This window comes from Charadrius vociferus, unplaced genomic scaffold (genome assembly GCF_000708025.1).
Source record: "Charadrius vociferus isolate BGI_N301 unplaced genomic scaffold, ASM70802v2 scaffold23, whole genome shotgun sequence".
NCBI lineage: Eukaryota > Metazoa > Chordata > Aves > Charadriiformes > Charadriidae > Charadrius > Charadrius vociferus.
In genome coordinates this window covers 539,186-562,390 of record NW_009647676.1, presented here as the reverse complement: position 1 = coordinate 562,390, position 23,205 = coordinate 539,186, and the positions used below count along the sequence as shown (strand labels likewise).

The window sequence follows — 23,205 nt, the reverse complement described above, 5'->3', positions numbered from 1 at the left end:
GGGGGGATAAAATTTCATCTAGCATTGTTCCACTAGAAATAAAGTGCTAACATTTTAGTCTCTATTCACATGAAGTGCTTTGAATAGTTCTTATTGGATTCTGTCTGGCTCTCACAACACGAACTTCAGGACTTGCAGGGAGCCTGCAGATCTGAGCCAATGGCAATTGTTCTTCTTCAATGTGATATACATGGCAATTAGTAAATCCATGTAGAGTATCCTAATTAACATGCAGACACATCCATATCAATGTTTTTTAGCTTGGTGGGATAATTGGAGAAATGATCCTCTACATCTTCAGCTGCTGCAGATAACGTTACTCCTCCTCCCAAGGAGGATCACTCCGGTTTGGCAGCGTGAAAAGAACTGACCTCTCCTCAGAGTTCAGCACATGGGGGAAATTTCCAAAAATTAACGTCTAATTCTGGCTGTATTTTCATGTAGCTCTGTATTTACTTTAGCATAAACGAGAAGTCTTTGTAGAAGCATTTGTTCTGACAGAACGACATTTTTCCCCATATAATTAATGGCATTTGGACAGGGCTGTGGGGACCTATTCCAAATGACCTAAGGGCCTAACTCTGCAAACACTAATGCACATGCTTAATTTAATGGAGATGAGTAATATGTGAGATTCCTCATGCATGCTGTTTAAAGCATAAGCTTAATTACTTTTAGGACTACAGCCTGCACTGAAAATGGAGAAAAACCACACATATTTACTCAAAAAAGCCCCCCAAACTGTAAGCCACGCTCATCTCTTATTTCTTCTCTTATTGAGAACAACTGGCTGGCCCCAGTCATTGCCAGAGGTTTTACTGCTGTGGACTTACCTCAGGAGCCGGAGCTCTGCAAGGAGAGTGGGATTTTGTTGTGCCTTCTCCGGTGTGGGCTGAGACGCTTGCTCATGTTCAAGTCGCAGCCTCTGGATCTCCTGTAGGATTTCTCTTGGGGAGGAGAACAAGCAGAAGACTACAAGTCAGTGATTTACCACAAAAGCAGCTCACTGGACGTCACAAGAGGAGAAGAAGTGTGACTGTATGTAGCTCTTCATCAATGCGGATATAACGACCGAGCTCCAACCAACAAAAGAAGCCCTCAGCATTGGGACAGGCCTCCAGAGATTTTTTTAAATAAACTTTTAGGATTTCACCATAAAGGGAAATATTTCTTCAAGACCCCCAAAAATCACAGGTAGATGTGAAATACAAATATGCTTAATTGAATTTCTCCCTTCTACTTCTTCCCCATGAACATTTCAAACATCACATGAACTTCACAAAAATTAAAATAATATCTGGCTCCTCTCGAGTATCAGAGAAAATATTTTGCACTTAAAAAAATACTTTTAGTGTAAGCAGAGATCTGAGAGCAGTCAACAATACACGGAGAAGCCCTTTAATAGGACTTGTTACGACTGGCTTGCCAGCCCTGGAGCGCTGTCAAAAGGCTAATACAAAGCTCCGCAGCAGAAGGTTGAAACCTTTGTGGAATTCTTCTCTTCTTCACAACGTGCTGGACAGCAGACGGTCAGGAGGCAGCCTCGAACTATGAAAGACAAATCGAGACTGGAGCTGGTGGCTCATTACACGGTGACAGAAGGCAGTGCAGAGTTTGGGAGAGGAAACCATCTGGTCTGGGCTGGCCTCTATTTTACAGTCCGGCAGTAAAAGCAGAGCTCTGCTGCCATACATTTCATGGCATCAGGCAGTCTGATACCCATGGACAGATACTCTGCTGCTAACAAACGGGTGTCTCTCCTTTTTGGGGCCGGCTGGCCTATTTCTCCTGGATGCTCGCTCTCAGTCTCGATCACATCCATGCCTATGTCTCATTTGATCAGCAGCCTAACTTGCTGCTAACCTTTCTGCAAACCTTTGCCAGGCAGACTGTGTTCCAGAGAGCTTTAATCATCTTTTTCACAAATAAAAGCAGGACAGCATAACATTACCAGTGTGACTGATCCTTTTATCATTTTGTGTTATAGTGCTACAGAGGATCCAACTCAAAGTTAATCTGGTTTTGAAACAGGATAGGCTTTTTTTTTAACTCTTAACAAACAGCAGCTGCAAACAGTAAAGCATCAATGATTATATCATGCAATTGATCAGTACACTCATTAAAACACAGGGTGGCTGTGGATTTTAAAGCCTTTGTCATATTCTGCAGACCTTTTTGTGCCCTGTGCTTTTTGTAGGGGGAGGTGTATGCACATGTATAAGCACACTGCACAGAAGGAGGTGGTAAAAAATGTTAGGAAACAAACAAACGTACAGAATATACGGGACTGAACAAAACCAGGTACTTTGTGGATGCTTACCGGTTTTTATTTTCAAGCTCTGCAATCAGCTGCCTTTGTTGCTTGTTTGCATCAATGGTGAAAGAGATATCTGATGCCCCCCTCTGCTGACCTTGCTGCTGTTGTAAAAAAAGAGAAGGTTGCATCGAAGAAGGAACAGCCAGCATGTACCCATGAGTTCAACACAGATCTGTTCTGTGAAATCTGCTTACAGAAAATGCAGTACACTATGCCTACACTAAAAAAAGAGCATCCATGTTGTGCTCATACCAGCACGGCTCCATTGCTAGTAAAAGCAGGATAAGTGCTAGAGCAAATAAGAGTCAGTGTTTACCATCCTGTCATTTATTGCTTCAAGGAGCTTCCTCTGAAGCAATTGTAAAAGGCGATGGCACTGCTGCAGGCAGTTGCTGTAATACGGCTCTTAATTTTGATACTACAGACAAGAGGCATACCCCAAAGCAAAAACCAGCATTCCTCTCCAAAGAGAAGAGGATATGTTTCCAGTGCAGTGATGCTTCCTTCTTTTGAAAGTATGGTTTTACTTTCCGTCTGAAAGCTGTATTCAGTTTTCAGGCTGGCTGCGTGGCCCATTTGGCCGTGCTTTCCTATACGCTCTGATGATACTTCAGGAAAGATCTTTGCCCAGTACTTCAGGTACAGCAGAACCTTTTTTCCCCAATAAAATTAAGTTGTAATTAAACCATTTCTTACCAATCTAGACAGTACTCACTACAGCTTCATTGGAGTATGCTCTTTTTTCATGTTCATCAGCAATAACCAAATATTGGTTGGTTTGTTCACACTCCTGTACTTCAGTATTGTATCAATGACAATGCAGAGCAAGACATTTAAAGTTCGACAGCTATCTAAGATACCCATTTATTTCTAACTCCAACCTGAAAGAATCAGACATTAAAAAATACTCTGACTGCTGTGATCTGAGTGTTTCTCACTGTGAAATGTAACTCTGCAGTGCAATTTTATGTCATGCCAGGCACCTCCTCCTCCAGGAGGTGGCACTCTGCAAGAATGGACCCTCAGAGAGGATGAAGGTACATCTCAGTGCTAACCTTTATTAGCACTGTCTGTGGGCAAAGGACAGTACGTTATGCCTGTAACCATTTACCTTTTTTTTCTGCTATGGATACATTTTCCCATTAACACTCCAACTATAGGGAAGCAGAAGAGCGTATAAAGAACTGATACATGCTGGTGGGTGTGACGACTGATAAAGAGGGATCTTTATCCTGGATGCCCAGTATAACTAATACAATTTGTTCCTTAAAAAACAGAATGACCATCAGCAAAGCTTTAAAAATTTCCACTGTGCTCCTAATGTGGTGCCACTCTTGTGCTCGGAAAGATTTCTGTGTACAGAAACCTTCTCTTTTCCTTCTCTTTTGTTCAAAGAGTACTGATGGATGGCAATGAGAAATTCAGTATTTTCCTTCAAAACAGCTCCACTTAAAAGCTAAATATTATTTCCTAAGTTTCCCCCCCTCTTATCATGGATACGTATTATATTCAACTGATTTCTACCAGTTTCTACCCAGAGACATAATGGGAAAATCTTGTTGCCATCAAGAATACCGTCCTTCAGAAACAGGACCATCACCTGCAGGTTGCCTTAAATTTGAAAAACTGTGTGTCACGCCACTGGAAGGGATTGATTGGGGCTGGGCTGGCAGACCAGGAGCACCCCTCTCTTCCATGACAGACGGCTGCACACAGCGGCAGATTCATCTTCCCTGCCTGCACTCGGGATGCATGTGTCACAGTGTTTTTAAAACGAAGACCGGTGACTGATTTCGCCCTTTCAATTGACCCCGCAGTGTAAATCTCAGTGTGAAAATCTGCTTCCTGGCACTCTGGACTGGCTGCTTTTCACTTGACCGTCATTTATGGTCCCTTGTTCCATCAAATATGCTGAGATGGAAAAAAAAGGTAACTAGGCTGACCTTATTTGTGCCATTTCAGATTTTATATACTTCAATTAGGTTCCTGTTTCATTCTCTCTTATTCCTGAATATAGTTAGTGAAGTTTTAGCCTGTCGTCACCTTCTATCTTGGGATACATAGAGCAGAATAATCATTGCTCTGAAATGAAAATGGGAGCCAGGGCTAATGCAGGGGGTCATTACAGTCATCCTGCTGCAGATCATACTTTAAAATCCTCAGCACTTAGGGCCCTGGTGGCCATGATATTTGAACTAAAGAGTAAAATGGATTCACCACCCCATTTTTCCACTGCAGTAAATCATTAACCTTTAACCAAAGCTAGTCCAGACAGTATTTTCTAGTCTTGCCTGAGTTCAAGATGTCAGATTCCCTTTGCTGTAATTGTTTAAATACCATTGCATTAGTATATAGATTATATGCATTAGTATGTGGAGTCTTCTGTTTAAATGGACTGCATAAAAGTGTTATTACTACAGCATAACAGCGTCTGATGAAAAGGATAGGGGAAAATAATCCATTAATCATTAAGACTGTCAGATGTAATTTCCCAGATCTTGCCAAGCCCCTGGAACACGACAGAAGGAGAGTACCTTCCTTTAATTAAAACACTTACTGATGAAGAAGTTTCTGCTGCCAGCCTTGCTGCATACCTGGCGATCAGCTTATGCTCTTCATCCAGGCGACTTGCGCTGTCAAGGACGCTGCACAGGGTTGGAGGGGAAGGAGGGGAGACATGTTAATACACGGTAAAAAAGACCATTGCTCTGTCACGCTGTCCACTCACACACCCTCATTACAGAACTTAGAAGCAAAACGTTGCGAAATTAACAATGGCAGATGTTAACTGAGCAAAGGGGAGAAGTGGAAGGGTAATTTCCCTGGAAGGATCAGCTCTTGGGGCCAGGAAGCACCTTCTCTTAGGGGGAAACAGCAGCGGTCTGCAATTCCTGGCCAAGGCCATGCAAAATGCAACTCGCAGACTACTCTGTCCAAAGAGGGGTGGGAGATGGTTAGGGCCACCAGTCAGCATTTGGTTTTACTTTGCAGCTTTGTTGAATCACCTAGAAGAGCGATTACTTTTTGGACAATGGATTAGTGGGAACCTCAAGTGTTTGCTGAGGTCAGTTTTAGAAGCTTTGTCAGATTTGCGACAGAAAACACTATTCAGGACAGTTTTGCAGGGCACTTACCAAGGCCTCATGGACCACAGTTTGGAACCACTGAGCTAGGAATTTATTATCAGACTCTTTTATTCTTGGTTTCCTGATATTTGGGACTAAGATTTCAGAGAGTCACATAATAGTGCGCCACTGATCCCAGACTCAGACTGACTTTAACCTGGAGGCAACTCCTGCTGCCAGGATGCAGGAATCGACTAGCACCGACTATGAAGAGCATCTGCTTTTGGTCTCCATAAAAATTACTCAGAAGGTGTAAGAACTTACTGCAAATATGCTGAAATCCTTTAAAATATTGCAATTTATTACTTTCTTTTTTTCTAACAATATCAAAGGCAAATATTTCTCTCAGGTTAATCCCTTGCCCGTGGTTGTTATTTTAAATGGAAGCTATTATTTAGTCAGATAAGCAGGAAAAGGGTAATATAGTGAGAACGTTTGTCACTTCCAAACATCTATAAGTTTGCAGAGAACCACCAAAACTAATAAACTGACAAAAAAAAGAAATATGAAGAGGATGTAGTTGACCCTGGATAATCCTGGGATTTAGAATCTTATATTGCATTACTTTTAGTATACACAAGAGAGAAAAAAATGGAGCCCCTAAGAAGAGGTGAGAAGAATGCTTTGCTATATGGAGTGCAAGACAGCCTGCAGACTATCCCAGAGATCAGTCTGACCTCTTTTCTTGTGCCTTGGCAGCTGTCTGATGTTTTGGCTGAAGGAAGACAGGCACACACCTCCCTACCCACAGGCTCTTCAGGGCATGCAACTGGTTGCTGGCGAATGAGCTTCATGTTTCAAAAGAGTGCACAAAACAAGGGTTATTTTGGGTATGGACATCTTATTCTGATTTTTGCCACAAATTATATCTTGAACTTGAAAAGCCTTCCAGGCAAAAAAGGCACTTCTGCAAAAAGTTCTGCTTTTGAAGAATCATCTTCTTTAAAAGGAAAAGGAAATATTTCTCCAAAAATTCTGAGTTCTTATTCCCAGGTACCTTGGGTAACAACAATGTGCATCTTTTGTCTGGCTTGATTAAGTCCACTGGGATTTAGAAGTTATGTTTGAAAGATGAGTAGTGGTTGATATTCATTGACCATTAAACTAAAGCTGGGAGTCATGTGGATATTTTATGGCTTGCTGAGGTAAGGGAAAAGAGACAAACACCATCTTTCTCTCATTCTGACAATAACCTACGAGGCCACAAAGATGAAGTTTAGAAGAATAGTAAAGCTATGAAAAGTCAGACCCAGAGGGGTTCTCTGTAATCTAAGCTTGTGTGGCAGACCGCACATAAGACTGCTGGTGGTAGATGAACACTGACTTTTTGGTTTGGGTTATGTTTAATCTATTTTTTTACATACATTGCTTAATTCTATGCTGACTCAGATCCTTGTGGGATAACTGTTTTACCTTCTGAAAAGACCCAAGCTAAAGGTATTCTAAATTTATACAGTTCTGCTTCTTACATACTCATGCCTACTGTCCTGATACGTCATCCAGAGAAAGAAAGGGGGAAGCAACTCTTACAGACACATAAAACTATGCAAACCAGCTAACGGGTTACTTTCATGGCCGTATAAGTCATTTTTAATTTTTCCATAATGACTAAACCATCACATCTTAACAGATGGCTGTGAAAAAAGCAAGCATTCAGCATCAATTCTCTTTTTTACAGCAATGTGCAACCACATCATCCATCCTGGAAAAATAATGGATTATGGTTCCACTTGTTGGCACAACACAATCTGCAACACAGTTTTGAGATGTGAGTTAAGCCCTGAGATAATGATTTTAGTGAATGAATCAAGCCACTGCAGATTTTTGATTCTTACTTGCTATTTAATGTCTTTGATACGTATTTATGTGTAGGTGAATGTCATAAAACAGATGTAGCAGGACGTCAAATTTAGTCTATGAATGCCACAAATCACTGGCCCCAAAGCTTTGTAAATTAAATTACAGTGTCTGAGATAAATTTCATTCTGCAATGTACCTATTCCGTGTGATCATTAAACACAGAGGTATGCACAGCAGCATTGGCCTTGACTGCCAAGACTTTTATGTCTCAGAGTTCTGATTTGCCATAATTCACTTCTATTTTACTTCAGCAACTTCACGAACAATGATGCAGTGAAATACAGGCAAGCTTTAAAATATTAAAATATTATGTGTACAGAATTTGGGACCCTCAAGAGAATGATTCAGGCATCCTTTTGAAAGAAAATTAACATTTTGCATACAAATATCCTGCTGCTGATCCTTCTTTTCTAAAAAAGCTAAACAATGGTTTTAATACTGCTTCTCCATTAGTGACCCTTTCATTAAAGACTTTATAATTATCAGCAATAATTGGTCTGGCAGAATTATTATCATTTAGATACAGAGTGAATATCCACTCTTATTGCCTGTGCAATAGGACTTCTTTTTTAGGCTTTAGTTGATCTGTGTAATATTCCACAGTCTAAAGGAGATCCGTAAAAAAAAAAGGATCTGAAAACTCCAGGCAAAGGATGAAAAATACGATAGCCTGTGAACAGAGGAGTGACACCAGAGGATCTTTGCTATTTCTCATGCTTTAGATATGTCAAATCAGCATGTTCTGCAGTAGGCACCCTGCAACTGCAATAGGTGATATGGATGTCCCCTGATGGTCCTAAAATTATGTCCCCATTGGCTAGAAAAGTCTCAGAAATGCCAGTCTTTTGTCAAATTTTTGCAACAGACATATCACTGTGGTCTTCATGACATGCTATTATTCTACAAACCTTCACTTAAATAAATATTTACTACAGAAAATACTGTCAAATGAAAGGGTAGGTTTCTAAGCTACAGGGGTAGAAGAACAATGTCCTAACAGCAGCCCACCAAATGTATTCTGAGGATTGTTTATCTGTGACACTTCCAAAATTGTCCTTGTTTTAAAGCACTTTAAACTGAGAGACATATCTGAGCCCTCTGCTATTGTTAATTTGCCATTTACTTTAAAATCACCAAGATTTTACCATCAAAACTTTAATACCACTAAAGTATGTGGGTATAATCATAAAAACTAACTCCATTCCAGGAAGCCAAGTGTCTATACATTTCCTCTGTAATCAGTGGGTCTCTGAATGTTTTTCCTCTTTCAAGGGAAGATTCGACCAGTCTGCCTAGCTAGAGTTAGTTGTTGTGCACACCCCCTTAATAAACAGTTTTTAAAATACCATAGAATAGTATGGCACTTTTATAGCACAGAAATATGTCTCACCAAAGTACTACACAGTATAACATAAAAAAATCAGAAAGTAACTATCTACGGAAGAAAAAAAAACTCCCACTTAGAAGACATTTTATCTTATTTTCTTCTACACCTGAGAAGGAAAAGACTGAAATACGTAGAATTAATATTCAAAACTAGGTAATGTCTCTAACTTACATGAACAAAAAGGAAAACTACTTGCAGTTAAAAGTTCTTTTTTAGAATCAGACACTAAAGATGAACTAAATTAAATATCAAGTATTGGTTTTACATGTTAAAACACACTTTACGATTAAACTAACCAAAATGATTGGCTAAGGGATACTTTTTCTACTCATGCAGTTACTATAAATAATGAATTAAGTCTTCCTCTTGTTTCTTAATTTTCCCTGGAGTACTGGATTCTAAAAAACCCTCAAGTAGCTCATTAGCCTGTGAGGAATGGAAAGGAAAACTTGTACTTCTAGTTGTGGTATCAAATAACTGCAGATGAAAAATAAAGATAAGCAGTAAAAATAATTAAATTAATTTTAAAAAAATCAAAATAGAAATACTAGCTACGCTTAAAACAGAAAAAAAAGGTATACTGCACTATATGAGACTGATCATTAGCTACTATAAATTAGCCTGACTCAGTATCTAAAAAAACCCACCTCATTTTGTTTTGAAATGCTACTATATATCTCTCAAGATAATTTAATGTATTATGCTCACAAAGTATTTCTGCAGGTTTTTCCTGCAGATGAAAGTCCAGCTACAATCATTCTTCTTTTCATGTTTGGCTGCCAGTAGCACTTGAAAATACGTGATGGCATGTATGGGTATGTACACACGGCATTTTGCAGGCAGACACAAGAGCTGAGCTGGCTAGTTGCAGCCTCCCCTAAATCAGAAGCTACCTGATTACGGTTAACTACATGCTTTACTCAATTTACCAAATCTTGCTGAGCTGCAGGGTAAAATAACTTGAACTCAGTACCATCCTAATACAGCTGTGTGGGTTTGGAGCAAACTGAATCCAGCCCCTTTGGGGCACAGGGAGGAGTAGTTCACTTTTCCAGAAGATGCTGCCCCAGGCTATAAGAGATGCAGCAGTTGAGCCTCCTGCAGAGGCCTCACCTATCTCTCCTGGAAACTGGCTTCACACAGGACATTCAGGATGAATGATTTGTTTGTTCTTCTTCTCTTTACCAAAATATAACCATTCACTTTCTCTACTACCAATCTCATTGCAGCAAAGCAGAAAATAGCAATGCAGCATGGTCTGATGCGTGACTAAGACTGCTGTCCCTCTCAGTTACGTTTCTGTCAAAATCTAATTGGTATCTTATATAAATAACTGAGATTGTTTCTCATTGAGGATGCTGTGACTGAAGAGATTTAATGTCAGTAATCAGATGTTATGTACTACGCTTTGCATCGGTTATTTAAACAATTAGGGCCATTATCAGTCACTCTCCATTCATCTCTCAAAAACATTACATTTGAAGGATGTTATGGCACATAATTTCTATACGCGTATTTGGATTCAAATGCACTATGATTTGGTGAGGTTGGCTCAAAAGCTTGAAGGAACAGGTTGGAATATACTGGATAAAATTGAGAGGATAAGATGATAAAGATGAGGCCTGGCACTCACAAGATCTAACTGGTGGCCCTCACTGAAGCTAAATGTATCACAGACGTGGCGTCCAAAATGCTATGCCTGGCAAACCAGCCTAGCACCAAAAATTCCTCTAACCCACGTCTATTCTTTGCTCGCCTCTTGAACAACTGTATCAAGTAAGTCGCTCGTGGCAGGCAGGGCCACATTTCCCTCTCCCTGTCAAATGAGACCGAGTGGTAGCGTGCTCCTGTCCTCAATCACGGATGGGCAATGACTGGTCTACACACATGACCCCAACAGCTTGTTTTCACAACCAAGGTGTAAATATTACTTGATAACCCTGCTTTCTGGAACTGCTTCTCCAGGAATGAAACTCCCCTTCAAAATATTTTCATTTTGAATAAATGGTTTTCATTTTCTTCACTAGAAACTAGTTTGCCTTTTTTTTCCCCACTGGCGCATTCCAGTGGGCCATGGAGTAGAGAAGCAGATCCAGAACAATGATGGATAGACTTTTTTCCCCACTGGGCATGGCAAATTACTCCCATTTTCAACTGGAGCCACTCACAGAAGTGAATTTTGTATGACTGTAGAGAACCATTGCATTTACCATCCTAAATGAAATTCCCTGTTGCGTTCTACATACAATAGCAAATGGAGAGTTTCTCCTAAGCTGGGAAATACTCTGCAATAGCAGTACAGGAAACCGAAGGGTTCGTTACGAACAAACGAAACCTCACGACCACAGTTTTGTTAGAAACACTGTACAATTTTCTGTTCAGTGCCACATTTTCTAGGGCCATATACTACACTGCTCACCACCTTGCTGGTACAGGGCTGCAAATTCTAGAGTTTTGTTGCATGTGGAGAGACAAGCCAGCATTTCCCCTCCCTGGATGGCCTCACTGCGATGCCACCGGCCGCAAGTGCTGGGACAGCAGGTGGGTTTAGTAGACAAAGCTCCGTATTCACTCCAGCAGAAATAATGAACTATGTTCAAGACACCCCTTAAAAAAACAGTCATACTTGAGTCTGAACGAAAGATAAGGGCAAATTTATATACCGGATTCAAACAATGCGGAAATCAGGCAGATTTAAAAACAATGCCTGACATATGTAAAAATTGAAATGAATGCCTTCTTTCATTAGGCTAATAAGCAAATTCCTATTATTATTATCATCATCATCGTTTACATACTATTACCACTTCTTACTTTCAAGGTAAGGTGAAACTACAAATTATGTATCACCTCAAAAATTATTACCTTGAAAACACGGACTTGTTAGTCATTGTTGTATGAAGACTTCTATACTATCACCAAGTCCTGCACTGACTAGAGCATGGTACCCCAAATCAATTTGTACAGTCGTTCTTAACTAAGCAATGATTTGCAATACCTTGCTACTTAACATCACTAGAGAGAATAACAGCAATTGCCCCAATCCACCAACTTTGGGAGGACATACCCCATATTCACACGCATTCCCTTTAGGTTAGTGCTCATAAAGAGCTGCTTCAGCTTGTAGCCAGGAGGAGACAGTGAGAGCATTTGGCCGACCAACGTCCCTTTCCTGGGTTCCCCAAAGGTGCCAAACCTGCACTAACCGTGCGGGGTTGCTCTGCAGCATGTTGACATACAACCCGATGAGTACATGTTCATCGGCCAGCCTGTCTGCAACATCGAGGCTGTACTGTAACCTGAAACGGGGTCGGGGAAGAGAGAGGGTGCAGTCCGGACAGACAGAGGGAAATAAACAGAGAAAGCAGGAGCAAGTGAGATTGTGAAATGGGAATTTAGAAATGAATACTTAAGTGTTCTTAGGAAAAAAAAAAAAAAAAAGCGCAGGAATTATTTTGTTATTATTGTAATTTATATGTTAAGTATTTAACAGCTTGGGATGGAAGAATCCCACTCGATTACAGAGTCAGCCCCAGAAATCAGTGAGATGCCAGATCAGGCCAGGGACTGGAGCTGTACAGCAGCATCTATTTCAAAATACAGCAGATTGTGAGGTCGCCACTATTTGCCTTAATATACTATGTATTGCATATATACATTAACATATATACACACACGATTAACATACTGAAATCACAAGCTGGATTTGCCTGGAAGTATCTGATCAAGACCTCACACATCCAGGTGTAGATACATATATTTAAACATGCCCTACTTAGCTCACTGGGTTAATTGGTTATCACAATTTTCTCAGAAAAGATGTTTACAGAATACATTAAAAGCAGAAGGACTAGAGGAAAAGGTTTTGGTTTAGCTGTGTTAGTGCAAGCTATGAGCATACTCTCTCTTTAACTTACCCTTTGCCTTTCAAGAAAGCTGGAGCAGCCCTAGCCAGCAGTTTGCTCTGTTCTACTTCAGTGTTCTTGGAAGGAGAGCTAGTTAATAAGACAGGAAAACTAAGAGGGTAAACAGTGATGTCTGAAATTCATTAGAGAACAGAGTTTGGAGAAACTCACTCAAGTGCCCTGGACTGAATAAAATGACAAGAGAAGCTTTAAAAAAATTTTAGAAAACTTCAGGAAATGCAAAGTCAGGAATTAGAGTTTTCCCTCCTGTTCTCCAAAAGCAAACTAGAAAGCCTTCACAACAAAAAAGACAAAATGTGCTTCTTTCACAAAAGGAGAGCTGAAGGCTTGTGTAGTTTCCAGGGGGAGCCTGAGCCAAACATCATCTTAAATGCAGCTTTCAAGCTGGGAAAGCTTCACCATAACAGCTAAATTGCTTTTCTCTGCATTTGCCATAAGATAGTTTCAGTAATTTATGGAAAACCGTCTATTTAGATCCAGTGATGGCACACACCAGTTTAATTTCAGAAGTATTGTTCTTCTGTTGATTAAAAAAAAAAAGTTCATCAAACTGACTTTTTTTTTCTTAATTACAGTATTTAATGTATTGCAGTAACTGCATCTTTCCCAATGCTAAAATATCCATGTTAATAAGATAACACTGGCTAAAAATGCAGAGATTGAAATGTTAGTCTTTCTTTCATGCTGCAGCACTTTTGGTTTAAAAAACAACAAAGAAAACGAAAAAAATTATAATTCAAAAATTATTCACCTTTATTTTTTGGTTTGGCTACTGATACTGTAAACGTCTGATCAAAAGACAGGTGTGTGAGCATGCGTGCACCTGTGTATCCAGCTGCGTGCGTGTATAGGTAGACGATGTTGCACAAATGTGATGCATGATAAATCTGAGCACACGTGGCTCTGATGGACTGAAGATCAAAACCTTTAACATTGAGACAAAGGAGGAATTCAGTTAGATAAGGTGTGTGCCATTCCCCTCCTTTTGGGACGTCAAGGTCAGCAGCGGGGTTCTGAATAGGATGGTACTGCGACGAGTGTCCTAAGAACCCAAGCCCTAGTGATTTATAATAAATCTGGAAGATAGCTGAATAAAATGCTGTACTGCACAGCAAGCAAAACGCTTGCTTCACATTTCTGTGCCCATCAGCACACTACTTATGTGTGTTGCGCTTCCACGGAAGTGATAGCCGCACAGACAAACATCCTCCATGCCATCTAGAAGGGTATGTTTTCCATCCATGTTCTTCCCAGTTACAGAAGGAAAATGCATTCAAGGGGTGCAGGGTGTGCCATTTCAGCCAGAAATGCGGGTTTTGGTTCTTAAAGTAAAGATACATATGTTGCCACAATGGAAGACCAAAGACCCCCGGGCAGATTTGGTGCTTTGCTTTCTAACAGCACAGTGTGATGCTCCCTCCGCCAACCTTAAATTCTCCTCTCCTATGCTCCAAAAGCAGCACAGTTAGGCTGGAGGGACAGGCAAGCAACCGTTACTCATTGAGCAACCAGTATCATGCCCATCAATGGCCATTTCCTTCTCTAGTTGATTAAGCAAACTTGCAACCTCTTCTAATGAGTGGTTTTCTAAGCTTTTCTGATGTTTGTGTCTCTCCTCTGGACTCTGTCATGCCGGTCAGCATATTTGTCCCTGCGCTGTTGCCCTATACTGGGTGCAAACCTCCAGGCAGATGCCCCCTCCTTCAGGGAAATGAGTTTTAATGGCTTTCCACATGATGTCCCAGGGTCAGATGCAATCTAACAATTGTATTGCTGACTTCAATTAGTTTGTGGTTCACTGCAACTGCTAGGTCTTTTGTTAAAATATTTCTGTCCATCCAATTATGCTCCATCTTTTATTTGATTATTTGCTTCCTTGCTACAGCGCTTTTCACTTACAATTACTGAGTTTGCTCTAACGGATTTCAGATCATTTGGACATCAATTACTACCATTGCAACTGAGCTCATTCTTTAATTTAGAAACTGCTCTCCAAGCACTCCTTCCCATAACTATTTCAACCTTTGTACCATCTACAAATTGCATACACTCACTCTATTGCTCCCACTAGGTCATTACAAGAAACAGCACACAGTGTCTGATTTAGGATAGCCTTCAAGAATCCCAGCTGATATGTCCTCCTAGAATGACAAAAAACTTTTGAAAATGTAATTACTGATTTTCAGTGTTGATTTTATACTAATTTTCCCTAGTCCATATTTCCTTTGGGTACTTCTGTGTCATCTGGGACTATGTCAAAAGTCTTTTTAAGGACAACCTGTACCATATCTGCTGCTTCTTTTTTATCCACTGGACCAGTTATCCTGTCAATGAAGTAAATTGGTTTGACATAATTTTTTCTTGACAAATCCATGTTGGTTATTTCCTGTTGCTTAATTATCCTCCTGGTGCTTACTAATTCTTTCATAATTTCAGTATCTTTTAAGGTTAGGCTGTCTCTTGCGTAATCCCTTTGATCTTCGTCCCCGTTTCCACCTTCAACCTTCCATCATTTGGAAGGGGTGGCATTTGTCCTTCTTTTTCTTCCACAACTTCCTACATCCTCCACATATTCCCCAAAATACATCTATTGAGATTGTTTTGGCCACAGTGTGTTTCTCTGTTTATGTTATATAGATATAATATATCTATTTCAAAGATATATCCCTGTAAAAACGGAACATTTTGTAAGATGCCGAAGAATGCTTCCCCATCCAAATTAAGAGACAAAACCTCCAATTGTGAGCAGATATCTACAAAGATGTAGACCTAAGAATATTGGTGTAAATGTTATAGCCTGTTTAGTGTCTACATGGCTACTAAACAATCAGACATACGAACTTTTCCTTTAGCAGGCAGCATACTGTTGATGAAATAAGGAGGATTCACATCTTGTTCTGAAAACAATGTATGAAGGCAACATGCAGTTCAAGTCTACCACACTCCTTAGAGATAGAAACACGGACAACAGCAGCAACCAGTATGTTTTGCTCCACTTACTTAGATGTTGTCCAGAAATTTGGCCTAATCTTTCACTATGCCCAGGCAGAATATCCAATTCTTTTTAGATTTCACGTGGAGTTCAAAAAAGGCAACAGCTACTCTGACTCAGCATTAAATAAGACTCAATTTCTCCTTGGCTATGGGCATTTGATACCATAGTGCATTCTTTCTATCATCTACCACAGAATTACCAAGTAATTTCAAGTTCATCAGAATGTGCTGCATCACTCCATTTATTCCAGTTTATGACTCCTTTAGAAGAACTAAATGTATTAGCTGGGGGGGGAGGGAGGCTGAGAAAAATGCAAGAAAAAGCATTCTGTTTCATCTTATCCCACCTTAGACCTATAATTCGACATAAAGAAGACATTTATTAAGAAAGAGAAAGAGATTGTATCCATTACTGTGGTAGCTATGTACTTTAAGGCAGCACTGACAGACTGCAGCTGGGGAACAAAAGAATCCAAATAAGGAAGAAAACATTAATTCGAGGTATAGAGTTATTCCTCTTGACTGGACAGAAGTTTCTATAATGCTCAATTTACCTGTTTTGACATAACGTATCCAATTCATTGGGTTTGCAAGGGCATTACCTACTCTGCAGCGATATTCCCTTGTTCTGCTGCCCTCTAGGTAATCGGAGATCACAAAACCAAATGTGAGATTGAAAACTGAGTATTTGCTACAGTAAAAAAATTACAGGACTTGTGGTTTTAATCACATATTATCTATCATTGCAGCAAGTGACTGTGATTTGGTATTTGGGAGAAGATCACAGATTTGTTGTTTCTTTTCTAATACAAGTGCTTTAAAGTTATTCTTGAGCTGTACAGAGCATATTGTTGATATCAATTTTCACGCTGTATAAATTTAGAAGAAAGGTGCTTGTAATTTTTATGTCAAACTCCTCATGAAAACTCTTATGGATGTGGTGGCTCAAACTAGCAAAGCAAGCAGAGAAATTTTAAAGGGATTTGATTCTGAAGTGGCTTGAAGAAAGTAAGAAGCACCTCAGGTAAAGCTTGAATCCAACCTCCTTTGAGCTTTGGAATAATTACATACCCACCCAAAATCGGCGCTTTAGACACAATTAAACTGCAAAGAACATATAAGGTTTGTTCTCCTTTCAGTTCTTCTCCACAATTTGTCATTGTATTTACTAGTTATCAAAGATCATTCCTCTAGTAAGATTCTTCTCCTTTCAAGTTAATTTCCCCTTTTCACCCATGAGTCCAGAAATGAAGATGGTATTGTGCTGAACTTAGGATACCATACCCATTTCCAGCAGCAGAATGACTTGGTGTGCGCTGAATTCAGCGTTTCCTGCTACTGGGAGAAACTGGTCGTGAATGGTTATGTTCTTATGTGAAGACAACTACCTGAAATAAACATCATGGGAATGCTACAAATGTCAGTCTGTGCCAATTCTCCTTTGCATAAACATTCTACTTACTTAAAAACTTTCTTTAAAGCTATCTGAAACCTCTGGACTAGATTGCAACTCACATTGAAGTAACCATAAGTTATCTGCAGTGAAAACACAGCCAGCAGAGCTTTCAGCATTGATTATGTTCAGCTAGAAATTTTACTCTGAGTTTGTACAATTTTTATTATAATATGAATCATGGAGCATTTAATATAAAATCAGCACAATTGCAAACAGAGCTGTCATAGTCTGTTTCTCTGATGTATGAGAGGATGAGCTTCCGCTAATGAGGCCTGATTTTCCCAGGGTAATAATAATAGTAAAACCTAAAAAAAATGAATGAAGGTACTGTTATTAGTCTAATACAGATTGAAGAACTTGGCATTTAGCAGAAAAGTACCTTGGTCTCAGTACTTTCATGCTGAATTATAGCTAATGCTGATGGTTTAATGAAAAAAGAAAAAAGAAAGGTCATTGCATTCCACAGTAAAAAAACCATGGGGAAACTGTTCTTATCCAACTGCATATTTCTTTTATGCAGAATGAAATAGGCTCTTCTTTTAGGTCATTAAGATGAGAGGAAATGCTGGAAAAAGGGTGCAGCAACCAGAGGCATCAGTCCAAATCCAACGCCTACTACGTAAATGGGCAGTCTTCATTAGCTTCAGTAGGATTTAGATCTGCCTCTTCTGTGGCCATTTTGAAAAGCAAAGGAAAGGGGTGTGGGGAAGGTTATTGGGAAACGGTGCTAACTGCAGAACAGTAACGGACAGCAGCGAGAGCCATGGAAGAGGAGGAGGAGGTGGCTGGCTGTGAGACCTGGAGTCCTTTCCAGGCTCTCGTGCGAGCCTCTTTCGCTTCTCGGTCAAGAACGCATCAGGCAAGCCATACACTGACGATGAAACCATAAACGTGTATTTTTTGGTTTTCAAAAACAATGTTTCCAACTTCCTCTAGATACATTAGTATTAATCCTACGTGAAAGGGTAAAATGAAAGACTTGTGCTCTGCAGAAGCGAGAAACGTTGGCAAAGCCCACAGCCAGCAGGAAGTCTATTCAAAAGACTAATTAGAGCCACAGAAACCCTCAAGCCCACCAGAGCCTTCCTTAAAGAACATCTTTAGTAGTTTAGCAGAATAACTAACGATTTAGTGCATGAGCTACAGAACTACAGCGATTAGTCGGTTAGTGCTCTCATACTGACCGTGAATTGTTGTGAAGCTGATTTACATACAGCTTTATAAGAGAATGCTCATCAGCCACAGGACTGGCTGCATTTATACCCCCAAGTAACCTGAATGATTCAAACAATGAAACTTTGTTAATATCCTAAAAAGTACACATAGAGACCAGCCTGTTCAGAGTGGGTTCATGACAATAAATGCAATTTGTAACCATTTAGAAAGGATACTGACTTGACAGTTGGTAGGGTGCTTTTTTTTGAATAAAGAAGTGCAAATTATATTTATAAGAGTTGAAAATAAAAATAATGAGAATAAGCTGTCAAGCTTAAAATTCTGCTAGGTCACTGCAACAAGAGTTACAACAGCTTTTAATATACAAGTGATGTAATTGCTTTACATATCAGGGTACTGTTAACCCTAAAAAGCCAGAAGTGACTGTTGCATCATGGAAAGTTTTTGCTATGTAAGGACGTCATACTATCCACTTATAAGGAAGTCTGGGTACCTATGGTTATGGGTTTTTTTTGTCTCCTGGCTTCATGGGATTCTCCATCAAGGAGTTCTTGATCTAGGAGAAAAGGGATTCTAATGGCTCAGGGATCTTATATGTTTAATCCTGATAGTTAAAGACAGTCAGCTGAATTACTAAAGAACACAAAAGTAAAATAATCAGGATTTTTTCATATATAAATTAAAACAAGTACCACAATAGATAGAAGATAGAAGGACCTTAAATGGCAAGGCATACTTTAGTTGAATGAGCACAGGGACCTCTTGGGGATAAACAGAAGCAACAGCTACACTCATAAAGAGCATTGCTCTTATTGACCTGCCCTGGAGAGACCACAAATAGATTATCCTGCCTTGCCCTGGCACATACAGTTCCGTATACTCCAACAACAGAAATGAATATGTATTTGCAGTTGCACTGTCTGTACAGGTAGCAGATCTGGTCTTGGGGGCTGTGTTGGGACCTGCTTTTCAAATTTCAGTCACACCCAGCAGCTACTTGCACTAAGATAACACTGACAGCTTACATTTTACAGCTTCTGGTAACAAAGCTCATAAATCAAAGTAGTAGTAAACCATCTCCACTCTGACATTGCAGTATGGTAGGCCGCGGGTTTGGTTTTGGTGTTAAAAAATGTAGCCATACATACTCAGAGATTGTGTTTGGTTATTTAGGAACGCTGAAGCGCTGACACATACAGCAGGAACCAAGCAATAAAAGGCACCCAAGGAAGACATATCACTCATCTTCCCCAGTACAGCCGGAAGTTATTTTTCTGCCACCTTCTCATCTATGTGCTTACATAGATCGGGTGAAACAGCTAGCAAATGCTACACATGTATTTTGGCTGCATGAGTCAAAATACTGAGCCAAAACGTACACTCAGCTGCAAGCACCTTCTCTTTGGGATTAATGTTTCTGGCGACCCTTTTCTGGTTTTTTTGCTGAAGGGTCACCATATGCCAAGACTACTCTTTCTCTCTTGTAGCCTTTAATGAAAATCTGAATGGTTTAGCAGGAGTAAGGATGCCTTGCTATATCTTGCAAGTATGAACACATTTTCTCTTTGTTCATATCCTGTCTTGAAGTATGATGCAGGCATTCCCAGAAGGGAACGGCATGTCCCAGTTTCTATTCCCACCGTGCTGCTACAAAATGGCTTCTCACCAACAGCCCATTTCCAGCCCCTACGGGACGGTGTCTAGGTTGCATGTGAACACATTTAGTGGGATGTCATGGTTCAAATGAGAACCAAAGCCCTGTGCTCTGTTGTGAGGAGCCTGGGGTGCCCTAACTCCAGCTCTCCGTCCAGATATCTCGGTATCAATCCAAAATGACCAAGGCATTTCTCTGCTCATGTCTGTTAATTTTATTTTGAGTTTGTTTTTTCTGCGGGGACTTGAAAACTGAAACCTTCAGCACTCTCATATAACAATCTAACATAAATCAGGGTAAGAACTCACCTTCTGTTTGCAAAAGGACTTCCTGAGGGAACAGAGTGGGAGAAGAGTGTGTCGTTCATGCTGGTTACAGGTCGGGGGGGCCTAGAAGAAAAAATATCCAGTTGCATTAATTTTGCACAGAAGAAAACTCATCAGCAACAGTATTTACAGAGCATTAAACGAGCTGCTTGTTAAAGTAACGCTGCTACTAGCATCTTCTGCTTTAAGTAGCAACAGTTCCAAATTAAAGACACTGTGTTTTTAACCAAAGTCGATACAAACGCACTGTTACTTGGGCCTTGAAAGAAATAATGCTTTTGTGTGTGCTGAGGTGAGTTAAGACACTTGCTTGATTTATTTTCCTGATTTTGCAAAGTAACCACTGTGGCATTTTTTCTTTCCAGAGCCTGTAGTCCAGAGTGCAGTCGCTGCTTCCAACCAGCTAGGCTGAGCACTGCTAGCAGGTTCACTGTAGCAGCATGGAGGTCTGCAGGTGTGACTGCCAATAAATCAGGCATTTTTTTCATGAGGTTATCCCTGGCACTTAGCTCCATGCTACCATAGCCACATAGTGACCTCAGTAACCCATAAAATACATGCAGTACTGAACTGGTTTAACTGCAAAGCTTTTCAACTGGTATATCACTCCCAAATCAAAATTTAAAATAAGTATCGAGTTTAAGAGGACCCATTAATAAAGATGGTTTTATTATTACATTCTTTATTCCCTGTTCTTACTAAAAAGGAAATGAGAAGGAATATTTCCTCTGCTTTCTTTTATTGTCTACTCTTAAAAAATACTTTGTGCATAATTTTTTCTTCTGTACCCATTAAGGAGAAATTTCCCCTTCTTAATGGGCTTCTTACACAACTCTGAGCAAAGGATATAGACACTCTGGAAAAACTAAAAAATATGTTATTAAAATCACAGGGTTTTTAATCAGATATGAGCAGAACCTGAAGCATATATAATTCAGAGTTCAAATTGCCTAGATTTCAAGTTAGTTAATATCCCCTTTAAGGTCTGTGAAAGATCTGTCTTGCTTTCTGAATTCTGCAGATGTGCAAATCAAAATATAGTAGCCATCTGCAAAATATTCACTGGGCTTCAATTGTGCAAAACAACCGGTCATCCAAACCATTTGTAAGAAATAAAGAAAGCCAGTTCTGCACAGAAGTGAACTATTACTATAGGATTTCTTTCTTATTTTGTAACTGTTAGAAAACAAGCATAAATGTGGTCTTCAGTAAGTCCAAATGGATTTCTCAGCATGACAATACCACACTGATTTTGAGAAGTTTAAAACTGGGAATAGAACGATGTAGAATTTGGCATGTTACTTATTTATACAAAAATATAGTTTTAGCCTAACCCTACGTCTACAGACCCACATCAAAATGTCCAGCTCTGGTCAGTCATGAATTTCAGAAGCAGCACTTTGTCCTCCATGTACTTATGCAGAAGTGTTTAACATTATTTTTCATGGACTCCATCAGAGCTTGGAAGAGCTTGGATACTTAGAAACTAATTGTATTTAATAGGTAAGCAACTGGTATCTTGTTGCCTGGGAACTGTAAACTGGTAATTGATGTAGGAGAAATAGTTCACACCAACTACACACGATTCCCGCATTTTTCCTTTTATTGATGCAATCACTGGCCAGCGAACACATTCAAAAACTAACTGGGCACAGGCTGGGGCTTCTGAAAGAGGGGTCCAACCCTGGGCTGTGGAGTCCTGAACAGCAGAGGAGAAGGGAGGAGGGGCTGGTTCTCAACACTGTCCCAGAGAAGGTGGCAGGAGGAGTGTTTCCTTGGCAGAGCTTGGGCTCTGCTTTGCCTTGCACCCAGTCCACTCTGCGGACTGAGTAGGAAGTGGATAAATGGCACCCATGGACTTCAGCAGAACCCCACGTACACACTTCAGGTTAACGTCTTCTCTAAGCTTTATCTCAAAATAGGGGTGGAAGAGAAAGTTTCTAACCCCCAAAAGAGCTCCTCCCTTTTACTGTCTGTACGCAAAACCAATTATTTATTTGGCTCTGGACTCTGATAAAAAGTTAAGGCTTGGTAATAATGAGATTATCGCATATTTTTCCCCAAGTTTTTTCCTCCAATAAGTGTACTAAAGAAGAAAAATACTCACCAAGTATCTCTTTTGCAGCCAAAATGAAATGGAAAAGAGATCATTAATTAAACTGTCAGTTTAATATGTATGTGGTCTAAGTAGTGCATTGGACATACTCCATTCTTATGACCCTGATTCTGCAAAAAGCGTGAGAGCCTCTATGCATAAAAGGTCATTGATCTGTTTACATATGCAGAGTTACTCTTGTGTACCAATGTCTATAAACTCCAAGGCTTTGCCAAGGTTTTGTGATGAGCATTAGTATGTCAATTCCTATGAAGAAAACTACATTAAACCAATCTGAGCTTTCCCAAGGCGAGTTTCTTAAAGGCTGATGCCCACTGTCACATTCCTCAGGTTCAGCTGAATATCAAATGGATGTTCAAACATACATATACAGTTGTGTGATGTGGTAAGACAAGAACAGCAGACTTTATGGTAAAGCAATTGAAAACTCAGCTACTGGCTAAAAATGTGTATCTTTCTGAGGTTATTTCTAAACATCTGGAAGTGAGCGATTAACCTTTCTGACAAAAGTGAGCTGATGATAATCAACTTTCCTCAAGGAGGCAGAAAACACTTAATACTATTGAAATATGCTATCCAATAAAGGCATATTACGGCATAACACATACCCACAGTAATAAACCAAACTAAACAGGAGGAATTCTCCAAAGTGTCCCGTGCTGCTCTAACCTTTCACACTGATTTCAAAAATAATGCTCCCACAGGCTTAGATGGAAACAAAGTCAGGCCAGTGCAGAATGCATTTGAAAAATCCATCCATGATGCACACCATTTGTCGTCTCTGCAGTGTGGTGTTTCTTTTTTTTTGTTGCCAGCCTCATGTATAGAAAGGAAAAATAACCTCTCCATTGGAGGGGGGAGTCCCTCC

The 23,205-nt window shown here is 39.9% G+C and overlaps 1 protein-coding gene across 3 annotated transcripts in view; it reads right to left on the bottom strand.

Annotated features, from left to right (window-relative positions):
* Positions 1-23,205, bottom strand: part of DTNA (dystrobrevin, alpha) — a 96,672-nt gene that overhangs the window by 23,987 nt on the left and 49,480 nt on the right. The window contains exons 9-17 of one of the 3 annotated variants that reach the window (XM_009881113.1): positions 22,329-22,337; positions 20,204-20,284; positions 18,461-18,484; positions 18,250-18,339; positions 12,607-12,684; positions 11,896-11,988; positions 4,875-4,962; positions 2,321-2,418; positions 834-947 (exon numbers count right to left, since the gene is read on the bottom strand). In XM_009881113.1, the coding sequence (XP_009879415.1) occupies positions 834-947; positions 2,321-2,418; positions 4,875-4,962; positions 11,896-11,988; positions 12,607-12,684; positions 18,250-18,339; positions 18,461-18,484; positions 20,204-20,284; positions 22,329-22,337 (675 nt within the window). Of the gene's footprint in view, positions 1-833; positions 948-2,320; positions 2,419-4,874; positions 4,963-11,895; positions 11,989-12,606; positions 12,685-18,249; positions 18,340-18,460; positions 18,485-20,203; positions 20,285-22,328; positions 22,338-22,522; positions 22,529-23,205 lie in introns of all 3 variants that reach the window. The other 2 variants (XM_009881115.1, XM_009881114.1) reach the window with 2 other exon arrangements.